Consider the following 21,295-nt stretch of genomic DNA (forward strand, 5'->3'; position numbering starts at 1 on the left):
TGAACTATTTGTGAAACTTTTCTGTAGAAATAACTTCAAAGTAAAAAGAACTTAATAGCAGAGGTGGCAGCCGTTCCTAAATTGCCTAAGTAAACTCAAACTGGTTTGTTGTTGCTGTTGGTTGGTTGGTTGGTTGGTTTTCAAACTGAGGGTTGAATTCAGTAATTTTAAATGAACTTAGTGAGTCCAACCAGAATTTAATAATAATAATAATAATAATATAATAGGATAGACGAGCATAACATCCGAACTTTGAACATTTTAGTTTGAGTACTATTTTGCGAAATGTTTCAGTTCTAGAAAGAGAAAATAATGTGCTGAGTTGCACAGCCCCAGAAAAAGTTGCACTGAGGGGAGATTCTGAGCTCAGTCCTCTTGTGCCCGCCCACCGCCAGCCAGGGCCACCCCTCCGCGCCTCTTTCACCCCACCCTCATGCGCTGCCTTCCGCCCCCGGGCCACCTGCAGGTGAGCGTGCAAACCTCGCACGAGGTGCCAGACACTATATAAGGACCCGCCTCCCAGTGCTCACAGCTGTCTGCTGCCCAGCCCTGCCCTCCCGCAGCTGCCAGAGGCTCGCGGGTCCGGAACGCATCCCGTCGCTGGGGCTGCCGCCGTGGCATGGGCGCCACGGGCTCGCTCTGGGTTTTCTTGGCTCTCTTCGCACCAGGGGTTCTCGGTGAGCTGGGAGGGGGGAGCGCGGAGGTAGGGATGCGTCTGGGACAGGGAAGGCTTCAGTGCCCCTATGCAAAGCATGGAGCCAAAAGCGGGAAGACGGGGACAGTGACAGACGACTGCCCCACTGGCTTTGGGAACCTTCCTCCCCAATCTCCGGGGGGTCCTGATTGTCCCCAGTCCCTCTTCTGGGAAGTCAGAACACCCAGAATTGGAGGTTGAGTCACAGAGGGAAGCCATTGGATATACCTGGTGTGGCTGGTGGCAAAGAAGATCTTTCCTACCCTGGGACTAGGCAGTGCTTCTAGCTCTCCGCCGGCGGGAGGTCTGCGAGCGCCTAAAACCTACTCAGGCTGTGCGCACGTGTTTCTGTATACACAACTATGCTCCTGCCCAGGAGCAGTAGCAGAGCCTCGGTCCCTTGACCTAAATAAGAAACACCTCTGGTTCCCGACTGTGGTTTCAGATGTTTCTAACTTTGATATGACTTTGGTAAACATCTCGAGTCGTTTCAAAAAGTTGAGGCATGAATTAAAACTTTAGTTTTCTTCAGTGTTTTTGACCTTCTGTGAGAGTGTAAGCTTTAAGAAAGTCTCATTCAATATCATAACTTTTTTTCCCTCCCAGATTGGCTTGATTTTAAAGTATTATAATGTGTTTTGATTAGAGTCTCTTGGCTACTGTGAGTCTTTGTAATTATCTCCCATGGACAATGAATTCTTAGTTTTTTTAAGACGTTTACTGTATGAAGATTTCAATAACTGGTTGACTTTTGGCAAGTTATTTGGTGTTCCCCCACCCTCAGTTTCTATATGAGATGAAGTCAGCATTAGGATGCCCTACCATTTCATCTCACTGAGTTTCCTGATGAAAATAAGCAAATGAAGGGTAGATGTCTGTGGTTACTACTAAGTCAGTAATAAGCGCTGCCTGGATCTGTTTTCAAGGAGCCAGCGCTTAAATGGCCATTCCCAGTTTAAGGAGTTTGAGCTATTGAATTTATTAGTTCCATTACATCTATTTGCTTTTTGGACATTGAACTGTCTCCTGGTCCTTAGTTGAATATTCCTTGGATTATTTTCTTTGAATATTTCATTGCCTTTATCCCTCTTTCCTTTTCTACCTAGTAAATCCTTTGAACAAATGCACATCCACAACTTTCTCTGACACCTGCATATGGTACAGCACCCAACCTTACTTCTTACCAGCACTCCATTACAGTTTCTAAAATTTCAGAGAAGATTTTAACAATTGAAAAATAAATTCGTCACCAGCCTAGTTAACTCACTATTCCCTACAGGTACACATTCTGTACCAGAGCAGGATCATGGCCTGGGTCCCTTAACTCCACACACATGGAAAAAAACAAGATCTGCCTTTCTGTTTACTCTAAAAGCTCACATAGTCCTATAATTTGTCTTTTTATCATTCTCATTCCAATAGTCTAATCCTAAGCATCTAATTGCCTGTCCAATGCCTTCCTCTCTTATAGATTACTTTGCCTCCTGCCTCTTTAACCTTTTAAATCATGAAAACCAAATATATATGTGTATATATATATATATATATATATATATATATATATTCATGCATACATATAATATACATATATAATGTTTTCATTATTCCACTCCCTTGCTCAAAAGTCTAAATGGATTCCCACTACCTGTGGAGGAAAAAGCTACTCACCCAGTCAAGCTCTTTCTGATTGGATTCACCTCCTTGCTCCCTGTGCTGCTCATCCTCTTGTCCACCTGTCATCCCACTGCTCATGGGTTGACCACTCCCCCTTCTGACTTTTACTACTACTGTGCATTCTCCTTAGATCATTTCTTGGCTCTTGACCAGTTTCCTTCACTTATGTGTCCTTAAGAAACCCTTTATAATTATAATGCAACAATAAAAATCAATTTTAAAAAGAAAGTCTTGACGTACCTTTTTAATATGTAGATGCTGAAAGGAAAGTGACCACAACACTCAGAGCAACCAAAAGATCTTTATTGCAGCAGTGCAACAAACAGAAAAGAAAGAGAGAGAGAGCGAGAGAGAGAGAGAGAGGGGAAGCGCACACAGGAGAGAGACAGAGAAAGCAAGAGAGATAGCAAGAGAGAGGGAGCAAGAGAGAGAGAGAGCAAGAGAGAGAGAGCAAGAGAGAGGGGGGCCTGGCAGGAGGGAGTTTTTATAGCCCAAATCTAATGGGGCCTCTGGGTCTGCAAGCTGCTTTGTTGGCCCAAGGGGGGGTTAAGTGTTCAGCCTTGAGCAGGGTTGAATGTTCAGACTTGAGGCAAACAGGTGATAAAAGACCAGATAGAGGGGGTTTTGAGTGCGTGGGCTATCTTGCAGCCAACATCTGTTCAGTCTGCCCTGCAGACAACACAGTTCAGCCTGCTCTGCACCCAACAGATGCCACCTCCCACTCTGCAGGCCCCCTTCTCCCTCATGGGTTTAGAGTATGTATGATCCAGAAAGCTGAGGCTTAACAAGCAGTTTGGAAGATTCTGAAGCAGAGGTCTATATGGCACACTGCTTTAAGTCAATAGAAAGCAAATTTTCCTCTTAAGATGTTTTCTCACCTTTTCCTTTTGATCCTTCACATAAATGGATCAAATTTCTTGCACTCTTAGACTTCACTCAGGCCTTCACCCACTGGCAACCTGAGCTCATTCTGTGCTAAGAAAACAAAGTTGTGAAATAGGGAGTCCCTCTTTTCCCCAGCAGCTGATGTACATAGCTACCCCCATTGGGGATGATTCTGCTCTCCTCTGATTAAGGCTTCCTATCATCCAGAATAAAATCCCTGCCCCTTGTCCTTGACTAGAAGGCATCAGCTCCTCTTGGAAATTCTCCATTTCCCCCTCACTCTCTCTGCTCCAGCCACACTACCTTCCCCCTCCCTGTCCCTTGGTCACAGGCACTTTGTCAAGCCTTTGCACAGGTGTTCTCTGCTGCAACGTTCATCCTACCTTGCCAGATCTTCTCCACAGTCAAGTCTCAGTTCACTCTCCCTGTCGTCCGACTGTCATCAGAAGTAACCCAGGCTACTCTCTCATCCATAACCCTGTCTTCTTTTCTACAGATCACCAGTCACCTTCTGAAAGTTTCTTGTTTATTTATCTCTTCATTGCTTCTTCCCTCACTGGAAACAAGTTCCACGACAGCACGGTCTTTATTCTTCCTATTACCTGACATAATTTCTATCACAGCACATGATTAGGGGTTCACACACCTATGACAATGGAAATATTCTTTCCCCTGAAGAAGTTGACTTCTCTTCCCGTGTTCACGGTCACATTCCATTCCCTCTTACCTTTCCAAGCTGTCCTCTCTTGCATCTTCCATTTGTTCCACTCTTGAGACCTCCTTTGTGGGTGGGAGGGGCTTCTCATCACTCAGTGGAACTCCAATTCTCTGCAAATTTCTCATCCTTCTCAGCAAATTTCTCCTTGGCCACTTGCTCGTTCCTCTTGAGCACCTTCACCCACCCCATCTCTCTCCTCAAGCTACTTTTGGCAAGGTCACTACTAACCTTCATGCTGACAAAACCAAAGGTCATTTTCTATGCTATCTTTCTCAGTCTTTCAGCAAAAACTTACTACTTCCTCCTTCTTGAAACAGTTTTATTCTCATCTTCCAAAACAAGATTCTGCTCTGTTTTTTCCATAACTGTCTGTTTACTTTCAGTCTCCTTGGCCCTATCTCTAAATATTCGAGGGTTTTGGGGCCTTGTCTGTCTTTTTCTCTATCTTTTTCCTGAGAGATCTCATCTAGACTCATTGCCTTAAAACTCTTTATAAATTGATAACTGATGTTTATTATCGTATTCCTGACTTCAGTTGCAAATTTCTACATCCAGCTGCTTACTTGGTATCTTCATTTGGATGCCTGCTGTGTTAAATATGCCGCAGCTGAAATGGAACTGATTCTGCACATACATGCACCCCACAGCATGCTCATGCACATGCGGGCTTGCACACTTGTGTGTACACACACTCACACACACACGATCTGCTCCTTTTCTAGGCTTTCCTATCTAAGTGCATGGTAATTCCATCCATCAGGTAGCTCAAGCCAAAAGCCTAGAAGTCATTACTGAATCCCCCATTCCTTTAGTTCCACATCTAATCCAACAGCAAGTCTTTGCTAATTATACTTCTAAAATATATTTCAAATCCATGCACTTCTCATTCTCTCTCTCTTTAGACCAAGCCTCATTTTTTGCCCTCCTTCTAAAAATCAATTTTCCGCTCAATTGCCAGTATATTCTTTTAAAAGAGTAAATGAGGTCATGCAACTCTTCTGCATGATCTTGCCAATGACTTCTATTCAGGATAACATTTAAACATCTGCCTGCAGCCCGAAAAGCCATATGAGATCACTCCTGCTGACCTCACTAACTTACCTGTACTACCCTGCTTTGATACTACATTCCAGCCACATTTGCCTTCTGTGGAGTCCTGTAGCATACAAAATCATTCCTAATATTAGGCCTCTGCTGGAAATGCTTCTACCCAGTGCTTTGGTTGGCTGGCTTCTTCTGATCCTTCAGCCACAACTCAGAGTCTCTCCTCTTTGCAGTCCTCCCTTTACCAACATGCAACAGATGTTATATGCCACCCTGACCCTTTCTGCTTCAGGTGCATTACATTTCAATATGTTACTCTATTTCTTCACAGCATCATCTTATTTATTTTCTGGTATTTATTTATGATCTGTTTCCTTCTATTGGAATATAAATTCTATGAGAGTGGGAACATCATCTCAAGTTCACTGATGAATTTCCTTTACTTGGGAGCATACCTTAGTTAATACGCATAACGGTCATTCAAAAAATACTCATCAAATGCCAGGAAAACCCAGTATTACTGTATTTGATCATAATTTTCATTCTCAATGATAGTTTCCCTTCCTACCTGCTTTCTGACTAATATTTCAGATAATTTTGTTATCCTACATACATATCCTTCATTTTTTCCAAATGGATTTCTAAGTTAAATGTATGCCTCTTCTCCAGAAACCACTTTGCCTAGTTTTTTAAAATTAATTAATTTTACAGTAAAATGCATGTTGACATGTAATTCATAAATGGAGTACAACTTCTCATTCCTCTGGCTGTACATGGTTCAGAGTCACTCCACTAGTGTAATCATACATGTATATAGGGTAATCATGTCTGTCTCTTTCTACCGTCCTTCCCATTCCCACAACCCCATCCCTCCCCTGACTCTCCTCTACACAAACCAAAGTTGCTTCATTCTTCCCAATCCACTGGCCCCACTATGGATCAGCATCTGCTTATCAGAGAAAACATTAAAAATTTTGTGTGTGTGTGTGTGTGATTGTGCTTTGCCTAGTTTTTAACATGATTTGGGGATAGTGTGTGTGCAAATGTCTTGTCACTGTTTCTTCTTTTAGATGCAGTCACTATGTACTCTAATCTTCACTCCCAATTGTGAAGAGGGTACAGCAACCCTCAAGAACATTCATATTACTTAATGGTTCATGGACCAACCTTTCCTTTCCTGATTGAAAAGACACTGGTTTCTGGAAGTTCTGTCTTATGACCTGGGATTTTGGCAATTTCATTATTAAAGAGAATCAATGTGCCCAGAGAGAGTTTCCAAGTCTCCTTATTAAGGATGAGACTTTTCCATTAGTCTTCATCCAGAAAATGTGATTCTTGTCTCCTTTCCTAGTAGAAAGTCATACTACAGTATGCTTTATAGAGCACCCTTTATTTTTGAAATTTCAAGTTCACTCTTAGTCTGTATCATTGCTGTTGATGAAATCTTGTGGGTTTAAATTGATTTTTTAGCCTGTGAAAAATAATTTGGTATTATCCTTACATGCATCTGGTAACTAGAGGTTAAACCTCTTGATTAGAATCACAGGTATGAATAGTGTCAAGTCATGAAGTGTGTCTTCATGAGCTCAAACCCTCATTTTCCCTATAATTCTTGCTGTTTTACAAAGTATGCATCTGAGAGCATTTGTAGGTATTGATGGAAGAAACTGAAGGAGTTGAGAAAATAAATAGAAGGGGACCTACAGTGATATCTGGGTCCCAGTAGTGATGGCCATTCTTAGATCCTCTAATAAAAATATGGAGCCACAGAAAGGGTGGGTCTGGCTGCAACTCTGGGAGCTCTGTGAACGCCTGTGGGTTAACCATATTTATCTTTTGACTTTCACCTGAACTGTCTCAGAATTGTTTGAAAAAATATTTATAAAGTTGATGTTCAAATACATTTCTTTTCTGGGAGGGCCTCAGAGCTGGGCACTTTTTGCCTGAATTACCATCTGATCTGAAATAAGCATTAACTTCTTGTTCTCTGCATATAAATTTTGGGAGTTGAAACTTGAGCTCTTTCTCATATGTAGGAAAAAGACTTTTCTAAGGATATCCTCAAGTGTATGGTTGTTATGTTTTTTTATTCATCTCCTATGACAGCATATATCTCATTATCATCATCACCACCACCACCATCACCATTATTTTAAATCATGGGGGAAAAAATCTTAATGACTACTTCTTTTTCTTTTTTTTTTAAATATATTTTTAGATATAGATGGACCATTATTTTGTTTATTTCTTTATATGTATTGCTGAGAATCAAACCCAGTGCCTTACACATGCTAGACAAGTGCTCTACCATTGAGCCACAACTCCAGCCCCAACGACTTCCTTTTCTTTAGTACCCAACAAAAAGTATTTATTAAGCACTCTGGAGGGTTATATTACTCTTATCAGATTGATAAAATAAAATAATGAAGAATAATAAACACATTTTTTTCTCTAGACCCAAAAGGTTTAATGATTTAAATAATTATTTACATTTTTTTAGTTGTAGTTGGACTAAATAATTAATAATGCCTTAATTTTATTTATTTATTTTTATGTGGTGCCGAGGATCGAACCCAGCACCTCACACGTGCTAGGCAAGCGCTCTACTGCTGAGCCACAGCCTTAGCCCCTATTTACATCTTTAAAGTAATTTTAAAGGATCATACATGTGCCTTTACAAAATCTCTGATGTTCTTGAGTTTCCTATGCTACTCCCCAATGTTTTATTTGTAAGATTTTTTTTTTTACTTATAAGGTTTTAGTTTTTACTTAGAAAAACTAGGGCTGTGTTTTTTGTTTGTTTGTTTTGGGGTGTGTGTGTGTGTGTGTGTGTGCATGTGTGTGTGTGTATGTTCCAAACTTACCAAAGGGTATACGTTAATTATGTCCAAGAGTTTTTTTTCTATCAATTATACCTCAATGAAGCTGGGAAAATATTAGCAACCTCTCCCTTTGCAAAATACTCAAAACATCTGTATCCTGTTTTCCCCAGGCTCTAACCTCACCATGAAACAAATAAAAAAACAACAACAAAACCCACTGTTTTTTATTTATAAGGATGTAAGAAGATGGAACAGCCTCAGAGTGTATCTGGACTTTTATGAAAAAATTCTTTTCTCTAGTTCTTCCTCTGAAATCTATCCTAAAATTTCTTTGAACCTCTGAGCTTATTTCTCCGTATATTTATGCCTAGTACAATGCTATGTGTTCTTTGTTCTAGACAATATTGCATCAGTTTTAGCTTACTTTATGGAGATCAAAGTTGTTAGGATAATGGGCAAAAGATAGAAGCAGAGAAGTTCAGCCTCCCTTAGTTTTGATATTCCTGTGGTCTCTGTCTTTAGGTCAGTGTAAGTTCCTGCCAAGGTATCATTTTGCTAAGCCTCATGTTCAGAGTGATCAGTCTGAGTTTGCTGTTGGGACATCTTGGGAATACAGATGTCTCCCTGGGTATACCAAGAAGTCATTCTTTATCACCTGCTTAGAGACCTCCAAGTGGTCAGATGCTCAGCAGTTCTGTAAACGTGAGTAATCCTGTCATGGAGGAATCTTTGGGTTTATCATCACATCTGTATGGAATAGCCTGTTATTTTCCAGACAAAAGACCAGTAAATTAGTATGTCATGCAGTGAAGAGTACTCCTAGAATCTCCATGTTTCCTTTTTTTCCTTAGGGGTATTGATTGTGGGGGTTAAGTCACCACTGCACGCAAAGCCTATTAATCCTATTTTCTCCATGACTAGGTTCTATAATCTCTATACTGTATTAGAGTGACATTAAAAGTTAGTATGCAAGGAATGTTAGTTTCACCCTTCTTAGCACATTCAATTCGAGAAATTGAATAACTAATAGATATGAAGAACTACACTAGACAGTGGGGTTTGGAAGAGACAAAAAAATTAATTCAATAGCTTCTGCCTTTAAGGAATTCCTACATTAGTTGTAAAGACTGATTCTTAAACATATATTGTACTGTATCATTTATTTATAGAGGTAAAGTACTATATTATAGAGAAATAAATAGTAACTGATATCTGCAGGAAATAGAGAAATCCAGGACTTTTGGACTAAGGATGTTTTATCATATGCAGAAGCATAGTCGAGCATGGTGGTGCATAACTGTAATCCCAGTGGCTTGGGAGGCTGAGGCAGGAGAATCTCAAGTTCAAAGCCAACCTCAGCAACTTATTGAGGCCCTAAGCAACTTAGCAAGATCCTGTCTCAAATAAAAAATAAAAAGGGCTAGGGATGTAGCTCACTGATTGACTGTGTTACCACAGAAGCATAGAAATATGGAAGAACATACATTTAGAAGAAAAAAAATCAGTGAGAGTGGAGAATAGGGTACCTGGTAAAGAATGTAGTTGGTTAAGTAGATTGGTGTTTAACTATAAAAGTTCATGCATTTTTTTCTATAAAATGTTAAGCCATTGCAAGTTTTTAAATGTGTGGAGTGGCCTGGCCATAATTGTACTTTAGAGAATTATGCAGTGATATGATGATATATGAGACCAAGGGAGACCAGAGTTAGAAACTCAATAATGCAATGAGAGACTTCAACAGGATCAAAATAGTCAATTTGGAGAGAAATTTCTGCAACCCAGCGGCCAAAATTTATTGACTAATTGAACAAAGATCAAGGAGTAAAGGGTGAATTACAGAAAGGAAATGATGACCCTGAGGGTTTCTTAATCTAGATTAGGCAGATGATGCCATCAACTGGTGCATTTTGATGCCATTCAAAAGGGGAATTGAAGATTATAAGTTATAATTGACCACAAAGTTTGCATCCATGCTCATAAATAGAGATCATCTATGTTAAACAAATAGTGCTCCAGAATGGACTGATCCTTTGAGAGTTAACACATTTTGCCCATGTCTATTTTTTTTAAGTTGTAGTTGGACACAATACCTTTATTTTATTTATTTACTTTTATGTGGTGCTGAGGATTGAACCCAGTGCCTTGCACCTGCTAGGTGAGAGCTCTGACGCTGAGCCACAACCCCAGCCCCTTGTCAATGTCAATTTTTTAAAATAAATATAAGTAGGCTCATCAGCAGATTCAGTCAGGTTGGGATTTAATATAGAACACAACCTGTCTTCTGAATCCCAACCCCAAGTCCTGTTTTTTTTTTTATTTTGTTTTCCCTTGTAGGTAAATCATGTATGAGTCCTAGAGAACTCCTCCATGGCTCTGTGCTTATCCCTGAGGGTATCGAGTTTGGGTCAACAATCACATATTCTTGTAATAAAGGGTGAGTTGGCAGGATACATGGATACTAGTAGTTCAAACCAGAATCCATCAGTCTTCCAAAATAGACCAGAGTCATTGTGATCTCCCCTTTAAAGTTCATAAGCAAAAAGGAGTCATCTTGACCTGCTCCAGAGACAGGTCTTCAGGATCACCCAATAGAGCATCCCTAGACAGAAAGAGATTGGGGATACACTGTTTTTAACCTTAAATCTCCAATGCTATAGACTTGAAGGTCCAATTTAATCTGGTTTTAGATTCTTGAATTTTTTATAAATCCTTAGTGTACTGCCACTCCCTGTCATACATGATATTCTTTTTTTTCCTTTTTTTACATTCTTTCAGTAAAGAAAGAACTAGTTTTCTAAAATATAATGGTAGCTGGGAGATGATCACTCATCTCTTGTCTTTAGATATCGACTCATTGGTGGCTCATCTGCTACATGTATTGTCTTGGACAATACTGTAATCTGGGATAAGGACATGCCTTTTTGTGAATGTGAGTACAACAATCTCTTTATGGCATCCTATATAATTTCTCTATCCTCTTTTAAGGGGAAACTGTGCAGATCCACATCAAAATGAGTACTCAGGAGGGTTACACTTGGTTTAGGTAGTTCTGAGCACAGAGTGTGATCTATCCTCCTCTGTGGCTCTTACTCCCAACACACTTTCCTTTGATTACTATCTTTTGGTAATGTTATTTTATAGTGAATGACTTCTTAGATATAAAATATATCATAAGATTACACATTGACCAACTTTATTCCATGCAAAAGTAGGTCATCCTGAGTGCCTTCTGTAACAGTTTATCTGTACTCTGAAGTAGGGACTAGGGACAAACTCATAGCTTTTTGAGTTTTCATCAACCTGTTCCATGTATCTTCCTGCCTGGCTACTTCCTATTTAGAATCATCTTTAAGATCAGGACACAGAATTGCAACAAAAGGGATAAATGGTAGGCTGAGTTGAAGTTTGGTTTATAAGAATGAAAACAAAATTCTTAGGAAGTATAACATCTAAATGCCTTCTCTCTTTTCTGACCTACCTCCTTAAAAGCTATTCCTTGTGAGTCACCCCCAACCATCTCCAATGGGGACTTCTATAGGACCAGTGAAGATACCTTTTACTATGGCATCGTGGTAACTTATCATTGCAATGTTGGACCACGTGGGGAAAAGCTGTTTGACCTCGTGGGTGAGAAGTCAATATATTGCACCAGTCAAGACAATCAAGTTGGTGTCTGGAGCAGCCCACCCCCTCAATGTATTCCTCAAGTCAAATGCCCATTTCCAGAAATTGAAAATGGAATTGTGGAATCCGGATTTAAACGTTCGTTTTTCTTAAATGATACAGTGATGTTTAAGTGTAAACCTGGCTTTACCATGAAAGGCAACAACATGGTGTGGTGCCAACTAAACAGCAAGTGGAATCCTCCACTGCCAACATGCTTCAAGGGTAAGTTGGGATGAAATTCTGGGTATCTGGAAATAAAATTAGTGCCTTGGCAGGATAAATACATGGGACATACAGGAAGAGTAGGAAAAGCAAACCATATGTTTCTGGGATTCTTTAAAAAAATTTGGAAGTAATATCTAAATGTTGAAGGGGTAGAAAATTTTATTATTATATTCTGGGACATTACTAGATCTGCATTAATATAGGGAATATTATAAGACACTTTTTTAAAAAAACTCTCAGAATGGATTAAAGACTTAAAATGCAAGACATGAAACTACTGGAAGAAAACATAAATGAAATGCTTCAAGACATTGGAATTGGCGAGGATTTTTTTGAATAAGACCCCAAAAGCACCTGACACTAAAAATCTGTACATCAAAAAAAATGACCAACAAAGTGAAGAGGCAACATACAGAATGGAAGAAAATATTTGTAAACTACATATCTGGCAAGGGGTTAATAACCAGACTACACAAGGAACTCAAACAACTCAAAAGCAAAAATTTTTAAATAATTAAATTTAAAAATGGACAATAGACATAGTCATTTCGGGAAAAGAAGACATATGAATATGAATAGCTAATATATGAAAAAAATTCTTAACATTACTAATGATCAGAAAAAAATGCAATATGACATCATCTTATTCCAGTTAGAATGGCCATTATCAAAAAGAAAAACTGTAGCATGTGCTGATGAAGATATAGAGAAAAGGGAATGCTTACATAGGGTTATATAAATGTAAAATTTGTACAGTCATTATGGAAAACAGTAATGGAGTTTCCTCAAAATATTAAAAATAGAAATACTATATGAAGCCAGCAATCCCACTCCTGGGTCTATATATATTTAAAGGAAATGAAATCAGTGTGTTGAAGAGACCCTGCACTTCCATATTTACTGAAGCATTATTCATAATAACCATGAAGTGGAAACAGTCTAAGTATCTATCAGCTGAAGATGCATAAAGAAAATGTAGTGCACAAACACAATGGAAGGCTATTCAGGAATAAAATGAGAAGAAAACCTATCATTTATGGCAACCTGGATAGAACAGGAGATCATTATGTTAAGTGAAATAATCCAAGGCACAGAGAGGCAAATACTACATGATCTTACTCATGCATGGAATCTAAAAAAGTTGATCTCATAAAAGTTGATTATAGGATAGTGGCTACCAGAGCCTAGGATGAGATGGGGGGCGGGGGAAGCTGAGGAGACATTGACCAATAGATACTAAGTGATAAGAGAAATAAATTCTAGTGTTCTGTTGCACAGTAGGATGATTCTATGTAATAATGATATACAGTACATTTTTTAAAAGATAAAAGAAACAATCTTGAAAAAATTCACCACAAAAAATGAAAAATATTTTAGAATATTGCTATATTTACCATGACTTGAATATTATACAACATATTCATGTACCTGAACATCACATGGTATCTCATATATTGGTACAATGTTGTTCCAATTAAAAATAAAATAAATAATAACAAAATAAATAAACTGGGCGCAGTGGCACATACCTATAATCCCAACGGCTTGGGAGGCTGAGGCAGAAAGGTTGTGAGTTCAAAGCCAGCCTCAGCAACTTAGCAAGGCCCTAAGTAACTCAGTGAGACCCTATTTCTAAATAAAATATAAAATAAGGCTGGGAATGTGTCTCAGAGGTAGAATTTGAGTGCTCCTGAGTTCAATCCCTATACCCGCCCTCCCAAATATATTATATATGTAAATATATTATATATAGAGAGAGAATCACAAAGTCAATAGAGATTATATCTATCTATCTATCTACCTATCTATCTATATATATTTAGATTTCTTTAAATGAGGATAAAATGAGCTCTCAATCCTATTGGCCATGTCAATTGGGGAAATTAGGTGAGATCAGAATTTGATTCAAAATATCATGGACATTATACATTTTCATATTGAGAAATATAACCTTTATGAAAGAAGGCTAATAGTCTGATTGGGTCTGTTCTCCCATTCTTCCCTTCTCCCCTACTCTTATTGCAAAAGATCTAACTTTCTAAAAACATGGCAGCATTGGGAATTCCTTTCACAAAGTTCAGAAAGCTCATCAGTCTTGTTTTGGGAGCAGAAAAGAAGAGACAGATTTGGTGTTGAAAATGTGTTCCTGAAATATGGTTCCCTTGGTTCCACTATTAGTGAAAGAGTATCTTGGATGCTGTAGTAGAATGAAATGAAAAACAATGAGTGAGTGTGATGTTTCCTGCCAAGGATCAAGAATAGAAAAAACAGGTAGCTGCCTAGGTCTTCATGTCCAAAAAAGAGCAGTAGAGTCAGCCCTCTCCTCCTCTCTCAAAGTGGGTCTCTGCCTTCCCAGGAGAGTTGATAGAGAATCTCCATCCCACTCCTATCAACCACAGTCTTGCTATAAGTTGTAAAGAAGAAGGTTCTTATTTCAGAAATAAAAGACCGTCTGGTCTTGTTCTTTTCTCAGGGTGTCTACCACCTCCACATGTCCACCATGGTAATTATAACAAAAGGGATAAGGAGCTCTTTACAATTGGACAGGAAGTGTCCTACAGCTGTGACCCTGGCTACACTCTCATTGGATCTAACCTTGTGCAGTGTACATCCTTGGGAACCTGGAGCCATGCAGCCCCCACATGTGAAGGTGCCTTAAAGCTCTTATGCAGCTAAAGGAAACTGAGCCGTTTCCTGACTGCATGTACCAGCCTTGTCTCTTTTTCCCTAGTGAAATCATGTGATGCCATTCCAAACCAACTTCTCAATGGCCACGTGGTTCCTCCTCCTAACCTCCAGCTTGGGGCAGAGGTTTCCTTTGTTTGTGATGCAGGGTGAGTGTGAGGTGATAGGGCCTGAATTGACACCTATCCAGAGCTGAGAAGTGCAACATGTGAGCTCTAAAAATGGTTCATTTTTTTTTCTCACTTTGATTCTTTTTCCTCTCCTTTTCTTTACACTTTACGACTAAGAACTCTGTGAGTAACCATACGCTTTTCATTTTCTACAAGTGTATGAATTGGGTATGGTCAGTCAAGGCTGGAAAATATCCATTCATTATTTGAAAAAGAAGAGTTTTGGTTCAAAAGTTAAAGGTCTTGTTATAAAGAATGAATACATGATCTGGGTTCAGTCAAAGAGACTCCTCAGGGTGAACTTGTGTAACAAGGTCTTTGATATTTTCTTCTTTAGGATTTGAGGCCTTTATCTTCACGATGGTCAAGAAACTCTTGACCTTTGGATGCCAAAGAGGAGAGGGAGAGAATTCAGGAAAAGAATATGATTCTTAGGCTTTGTTTTCTCTCTGTTGTTACCTAGTCTGGATCTATCGTATGACTGAGTGGACTTACAAGTAACCTTGGACTTTTTCCTTATCAGAAATGCTTTAAAATATAGATTCTATCCATACTTGAAAAAAGTGATTAATTCCATGCAACAGAGAATTGGTTTCTTTTAGTGATGATTTGCTACCCCTTATTATTTAAGGTTCCGATTAAATGGCAAATCTTCTAGTCAGTGTGTCCAAGAAGGAATGACAGTAATCTGGAGTAATAAGTTTCCTGTCTGTGAACGTGAGTAGAAAACAAGAATCATCAAATATGGATCTTGCCTCTTGATGTTGTTTGTGTTTACATACGTTTGCCAACTATAACATCTTATCCATGTGTGTGCTTTGAATGAAGACATCTGTATTTATGTATTTATATCCATACAGGCATATATAAATAGATATGTAGATGCTCACTTTTCTCTCTGTTTTAGCATGTAGAACCAGAAGGGTTAAATTTACTCAGTTGACTGCATGTTGTATTGTGGATTCTAGACATACAGTTACCAGGACCAAAACCAAGCATAGAAGGATGTGCTAAAACAGTTAAACTGTGTCTTCCTGTGCAAGTTCCTCTACTGAAGGGCTCCTCTTGGAGCCAGGGAAATTAACTAAAAAGGGTGGAGTTTGGTAGTTTTTTCTTTGTTCTGAGGCTTACCCAGGAGAGGTGTGCATATTAACAACTAATACCATTCATGCCCATTAGGACACACAAATAAAGGATATGAAGTGATTATTCAAAGATTCTGTTCACTTCCTGTGACTTTCTCAAAGGAATCTAGCTTTGAGGAATGGCAGCTGACCTGTGGTCAAGTTGCAGTATCTGTAGTGGTAGGACCAAACGTGATCATGCCACCTGTAACCCCAGGTATGCGGTGCATTTGAAATAGGCTCTGGGTGATTATTCTGTTCTAGATATTGAACTTGCCCCTTTCCCATATTTTTGTCTTACTGGATTCTCATCACACTCCATGAAGTAACTTGAATTATACTATTGATAAAGAAACTGAGGCTGAGAGAAGATACAACTTGCCTAAGGTCATACAGCTATTGAATGACAGTGGAGATTTGAAATCAGGTCTACTGAGTGTGAATGTCATTAGTCTAAGATGCCTCCTCATATGTAATTACCATGTCATTAATATATTATTCCCATGTGCTGTTTGTTTATTGCTTCTCATTAAAATTGTTTAGCCAGAACTATTGTATAAATTCAGTTTCACTGTTATTGTTTGGTTAAAATGGTTTATATTGATTTGTTAGCTGAGGACTGAGAAACAGGTAAGAATTTAGGAGCTTGGGAATCAATGAGGACTGTAAGACATAAATCATACAAATACCTAAGCCAGTTTCTTAAAAGTGGCATTTGAATCTTTCGTTTAAATTTGAATATTTTAGTGTCACCATCAGTGTGCCAACATAATTCCTTTTCTATTTTTCAGGAATTTCTTGTGACCCTCCTCCTCCTATAAAAAATGGTCGGAACAGTGCTTACTCTCAACCTATACGTCTTGGTACCGTAATAAGGTACACTTGTGTGGCTAAATATCGTCTCATCGGAGAAAAAGTTATTTTGTGTATAAGTAAAGACCAAGTGAATGGAGTCTGGGATAAACCTGTTCCTGTATGTGAATATTTCCAAAAAGATTCTTCTTGCTCTGAGCCCACTGTACCAGGGGGATACAGAAATAGAGAAGCTAGACCGCCATACAAACATGGTGATTCTGTGACATTTACCTGTAAAGCCAACTTCACCATGAAAGGAAACAAAACTGTTTGGTGCCAAGCAAATAAAATGTGGGGCCCAACGCCACTACCGACCTGTGAGAGTGGTGAGTGAGAAAGAAAAACCTAGTTGAGGGGCTAGGATCTCCCATCTCTGTGCAAACCATGCTTTGTCTCTTCCTGAAGGGAGGAAAAAGATGGATTTCAGGATGATAGGGGTGGAGGGAGGAAGCAAGGGAAAATTTGAAAATTGAGGTTTCCATCTTTTTTCTTCATTGTGGAGGAATTTTACTGTCAATTTTAAGAACATGACTTGAGCAAAGGAGTTTGAAGTATTAGGGGAAAATGTCATTGATCCTTCTTAATAACTGAGTGGAAAATCTCCCAAAGATGGGAGGCCAGAGTTTACTAGAGCTATGGGATTTGAGTGATTTTAAACTATATATTTGGGTTACTACTAAAGTAATAAGAAATGTGGGATCTAATAGAAAAAAAATCACCCAATGGATGTAAAATCCATTGAGGAAGGCTGTACTATAATCTGGCTCAAGTGACATTCCGTCCTCTGTGCTTGGTAAGCACATTCTGAAGTGACCCCTGGTGTCTCTTCAAGTTATCTCCTGAGACGACATTACTCTTCGGATCAAAAGACTTTGAAAACTGGACTACATTCAATTCTTCATTTTCTTCTCATCTGGCTTGGTTTATATTCCGAATGCTCTCCAAATCCAAATTTCAATTTTCCAATTACAAGGATTGACAATATTTGAACATGTTATAGCATCACAACTGGATATTTATATTCTTAATAAGGAACAATATTGAAAAATTCTAAATGGATTAAAGGGCTGAGAAACCATTCAATCATTAACAATATAATTCCATCTACCAATTGATTGATCTATAAATAGATAGGTACATAAATGTGAGGATAGTCTCAGAGGAGGAGATTTTTAAGATAGTCACAAAATTGAATGACTATGGGAAACAGTAACTAAGTTTTTGTAAACCTTTAGGTAGATAGATGTACATATATTGACATATATAGACACATTTGTATGATATAGACATACTCTATTATTAAGTACAGGAAGCATACGATAATATGTATGGAGTATGCCCACAATATATTAGTGTATATATGTATCACATATTGGATACCAGTAAGCTATATGACTAATATCTGGCAGGATTACCCTGCAAATAATAAAGTACTACTTTTGGAGCAGAGAACAAACTTAAGGACAGGATGAAAATATGGGTAAAAGTGGATATACTTTTAGCAACTGAAATTTTTCTCAAGGCAAAATCAATTCATATAGTGTAATTAAAGATGAAAATTAATGCAAGAGTCAGGGGATAAAGTGGATACAATTAAACCACATTTGAAGTTGAAAATTAGTGATAGCTGGTTGCTATAAATTACATTCCATTTATTTGAATCTATGTCCTAAAGTGAGCAGATTGTGAAGCCCGTCTCATCTGATGGCTTTTTTTCCTAATATGTGTGTGTGTATGTGTGTGTGTGTGTGTGTGTGTGTGTGTGAAGATATCCCTCTGCAGTGTCCAACACTTCCTGAGATCCACAATGGACATCACACAGGGCAAAATGTGAGCCAGTTTGCCCCAGGATTTTCTGTGACTTACAGTTGTAAACGTGGCTACTTGCTTAATGGAGAAAAGATCATTAGGTGTCTATCTTCGGGAGACTGGAGTGCTGCCCCTCCCACATGCAAAGGTATCCTATATTTGCAATTTATTTTAAGGAACTGGGCTGTTCTGTGATTTGCCACCGTTTCTTATATGTGGCTTGTATTTTTAGAGGCACGGTGTGACACTCCAGCTCAGCTTCTCAATGGGCGGGTAGAGGTACCTCAAAGTCTTCTGGCTGGAGTGACTGCGAAATTCTCCTGTAATGAAGGGTGAGTATCAGGAGGCTCTTTGAGATTTAATTTATTTGGATGACCCATGCATGGTGGAAACTGAAATTTGCAGAAGGAACCTTTGGAAGGATCTATGGCTATCCTGAGTGAGGTTGTAAGAGAGCGAGCTGGTTAAAAAAAAAAAAAAAAGTAGGTGCACACAAATGGAATGAATTTGTCTTGTATTTTGAGTGAGAGGCTGACGTTCTTCAGCACAAACTGCCTGACAGCTCTGAATGACCACCCTCTGTCTCCAGGTACAGATTACAAGGCCAACCTTCTAGTCAGTGTGTAATTGCTGGAAATAAAGCTATTTGGACCAAGAAACCTGTATGTGAAGGTATGTAAGACAACCGTAGGGCATACGTAGGGCGCCATGGTGGTTTGACAGGACGCTGCAGTCTCAGCTTTATAAAAAACTTCTGGTTCATTCACTAGCATACAGACTCTTACATAGCAAAGGATACCTTGAAATCTTAAGCAGCAGGGTCTTCATTGAAGCAGCCTTCAATTGTCTCTTTATTCTCAGCCTCCCTCGAGTCAAATGGGCTTCCTAGGCTTTTCCTTCTCTGAAAGCTACATAGACTTGTGAAATCATTCAAAAACATTGGATACTTGGTAATAGGAACCAAAGGATCAGCTGAGTCAATATACTCAAACATGAAGATTTAAAGTCATACTTTTAAATTATATTGTATTTGCTGTCTTGATGGAGTTATTACAGATTCAAATATCACTGTCCTTGAACCTAGGAGGTGGGAGTAGTTTCAAGCAGCACCTGAGGCATTGTCTCTTGCAGTACACTTGTGATTTTTCATCTCTCTCTAATTTCTGTAGAAATTCTTTGCCCACCACCTTCTCCTATTCTCAACGGAAGACATACAGGCAGCTCTTCAGGGAAATTTTCATATGGAAGCAGTCTCACTTACACTTGTGACCCAGACCCGGAGAAAGGAGTGAAATTCATCCTTATTGGGGAGAACACTATCCGTTGTACCATGGATAGTCAGAAGTTGGGGACCTGGAGCGGCCCTGCACCACGCTGTGAACTTTCTACTTCTGCGGTTCATTGTCCACATCCCCAGATCCTGAGAGGCCAAATGTCATCTGTGCCAAAAGATCAATATTCCTATAATGACACGGTGGTATTTGCTTGTGAGCCCAGCTTCACCTTGAAGGGCAGTGGGAAAATACGATGTAATGCCCAAGGCACGTGGGAGCCATCAGTGCCCGTCTGTGAAAAGGGTGAGTGTTCTGTACTGATGTATCGTCTCGAAAAGGTCGAGGAAGGATTGTGGGCTTTCAACAGGACCTTTTCCACTTCCTGTACTCTTGGTCAAACTAAATATAGAGTGGGTAGAAATTCTATGGAGGAGTTTCTTAACACTCCCCACCCCACCATGGTTTCATTTTGTGGACATATGCTTGGGGAAAAAGTACTAGGGATCATTGAGTTGTCCATTTCTTTCTTTAAAAAAAAATGGAAGTAAAACACTTGTTTGTCTTAACAATGTTTCTTAAAAGGGAAGTCATCAAAGCCCTCACCCAGGGATATATCAGAATCTCCCATAAAAGCATTCAAGATGGTTCCTTAAGAAGGAAGAAACAGGAGAGGAGTTAGACCAAGCAGGAACTGAACAGGATCTGCAGCTGCCTAAGTACAGACAAGAAAACATGACTGAGAAGCAATGATCTAAAATTACCCCAAACTGGGTTGCAAGATACGCTCGTGCCACACAGCTGCTGCCAGAGTGCAAATGTAGCATTAATGTCAATTTTTTTTTTTTTGGCTCAGTTTCTGTTGTTATCTTAAAGCAATTGTTTTGTGTTTTCCTTTGCTTTAGAATGCCAGCCACCTCCTACAATCCTCAATGGGCAAAGAGAAGATAGACGCCTGGTCCGCTTTGACCCTGGGACCTCCATAAAATATAGCTGTAATCCTGGCTATGTGCTGGTAGGAGAAGAATACTTAAACTGCACCTCGGAAGGAAAGTGGACACCCACTACCCCTCAGTGCAAAGGTACCAAGCCTCCAATGCAGATGTTTTGCTGTTTTTAAGACTACCTTGTGCTGATGTCTCCTCCTCGTCTACTTTCCTAGTGGCGGAGTGTAAACCGAAAGGACCGCAACTCTTTGAAAAACCTCAGAATGCGTTTATTAGACCAGCTGTTTACTCTTCTTGCGGTGAAGGGTGAGTGAAGGCTCTGACTTAGTAGTGCATACTACTATGTAAGAGTTTATCTCAAAGGTGCTTCCCTGTTCCATGTTCCTGCAGAGTTGATCACACTATTTGTCCTTGCATAGAAACTATGCAATGGATAGATGGCAGTGACCCTGGCTACATTTTTGTTGCTGTTGCTTCTATCACTTCTTGTTCTGAAAGGAACAAATCTGCCTTAAAGCCAATAGTTCTCACTTAGCTTAGTGGTCAGCAGATGGCCAAATGATGTGACTCTTTATCTCTAGGTACCGGTTAAGTGAGAATGCTTATCAACTGTGTGAAGGTACAGTTCCTTGGTATATGGAGATTCGTCTTTGTAAAGGTGAGTGGCAGAAAATGACAGAGAATCTGAAGTGATGGGCCATCTATG

At 39.3% G+C, this 21,295-nt stretch overlaps 1 protein-coding gene across 6 annotated transcripts in view; it reads left to right on the forward strand.

Annotated features, from left to right (window-relative positions):
* Positions 1-544: 544 nt before the first annotated feature.
* Positions 545-21,295, forward strand: part of Cr2 (complement C3d receptor 2) — a 37,894-nt gene continuing 17,143 nt past the window's right edge. For 2 of the 6 annotated variants that reach the window (XM_046452103.2, XM_046452104.2), the window contains exons 1-16: positions 545-677; positions 8,360-8,539; positions 10,172-10,271; positions 10,681-10,766; positions 11,327-11,725; positions 14,202-14,378; positions 14,460-14,562; positions 15,215-15,300; positions 16,499-16,888; positions 18,331-18,519; positions 18,604-18,703; positions 18,961-19,043; positions 19,541-19,948; positions 20,548-20,724; positions 20,805-20,895; positions 21,171-21,247. In XM_046452103.2, the coding sequence (XP_046308059.1) occupies positions 620-677; positions 8,360-8,539; positions 10,172-10,271; positions 10,681-10,766; positions 11,327-11,725; positions 14,202-14,378; positions 14,460-14,562; positions 15,215-15,300; positions 16,499-16,888; positions 18,331-18,519; positions 18,604-18,703; positions 18,961-19,043; positions 19,541-19,948; positions 20,548-20,724; positions 20,805-20,895; positions 21,171-21,247 (2,704 nt within the window). In that variant the 5' untranslated portion in view covers positions 545-619. The other 4 variants (XM_046452105.2, XM_046452106.2, XM_046452107.2 and 1 more) reach the window with 4 other exon arrangements.

This window comes from Marmota monax, unplaced genomic scaffold, assembly GCF_021218885.2.
Source record: "Marmota monax isolate L192 unplaced genomic scaffold, Marmota_monax_Labrador192_F-V1.1 WCK01_AAM20220418_F8-fsc00105, whole genome shotgun sequence".
NCBI lineage: Eukaryota > Metazoa > Chordata > Mammalia > Rodentia > Sciuridae > Marmota > Marmota monax.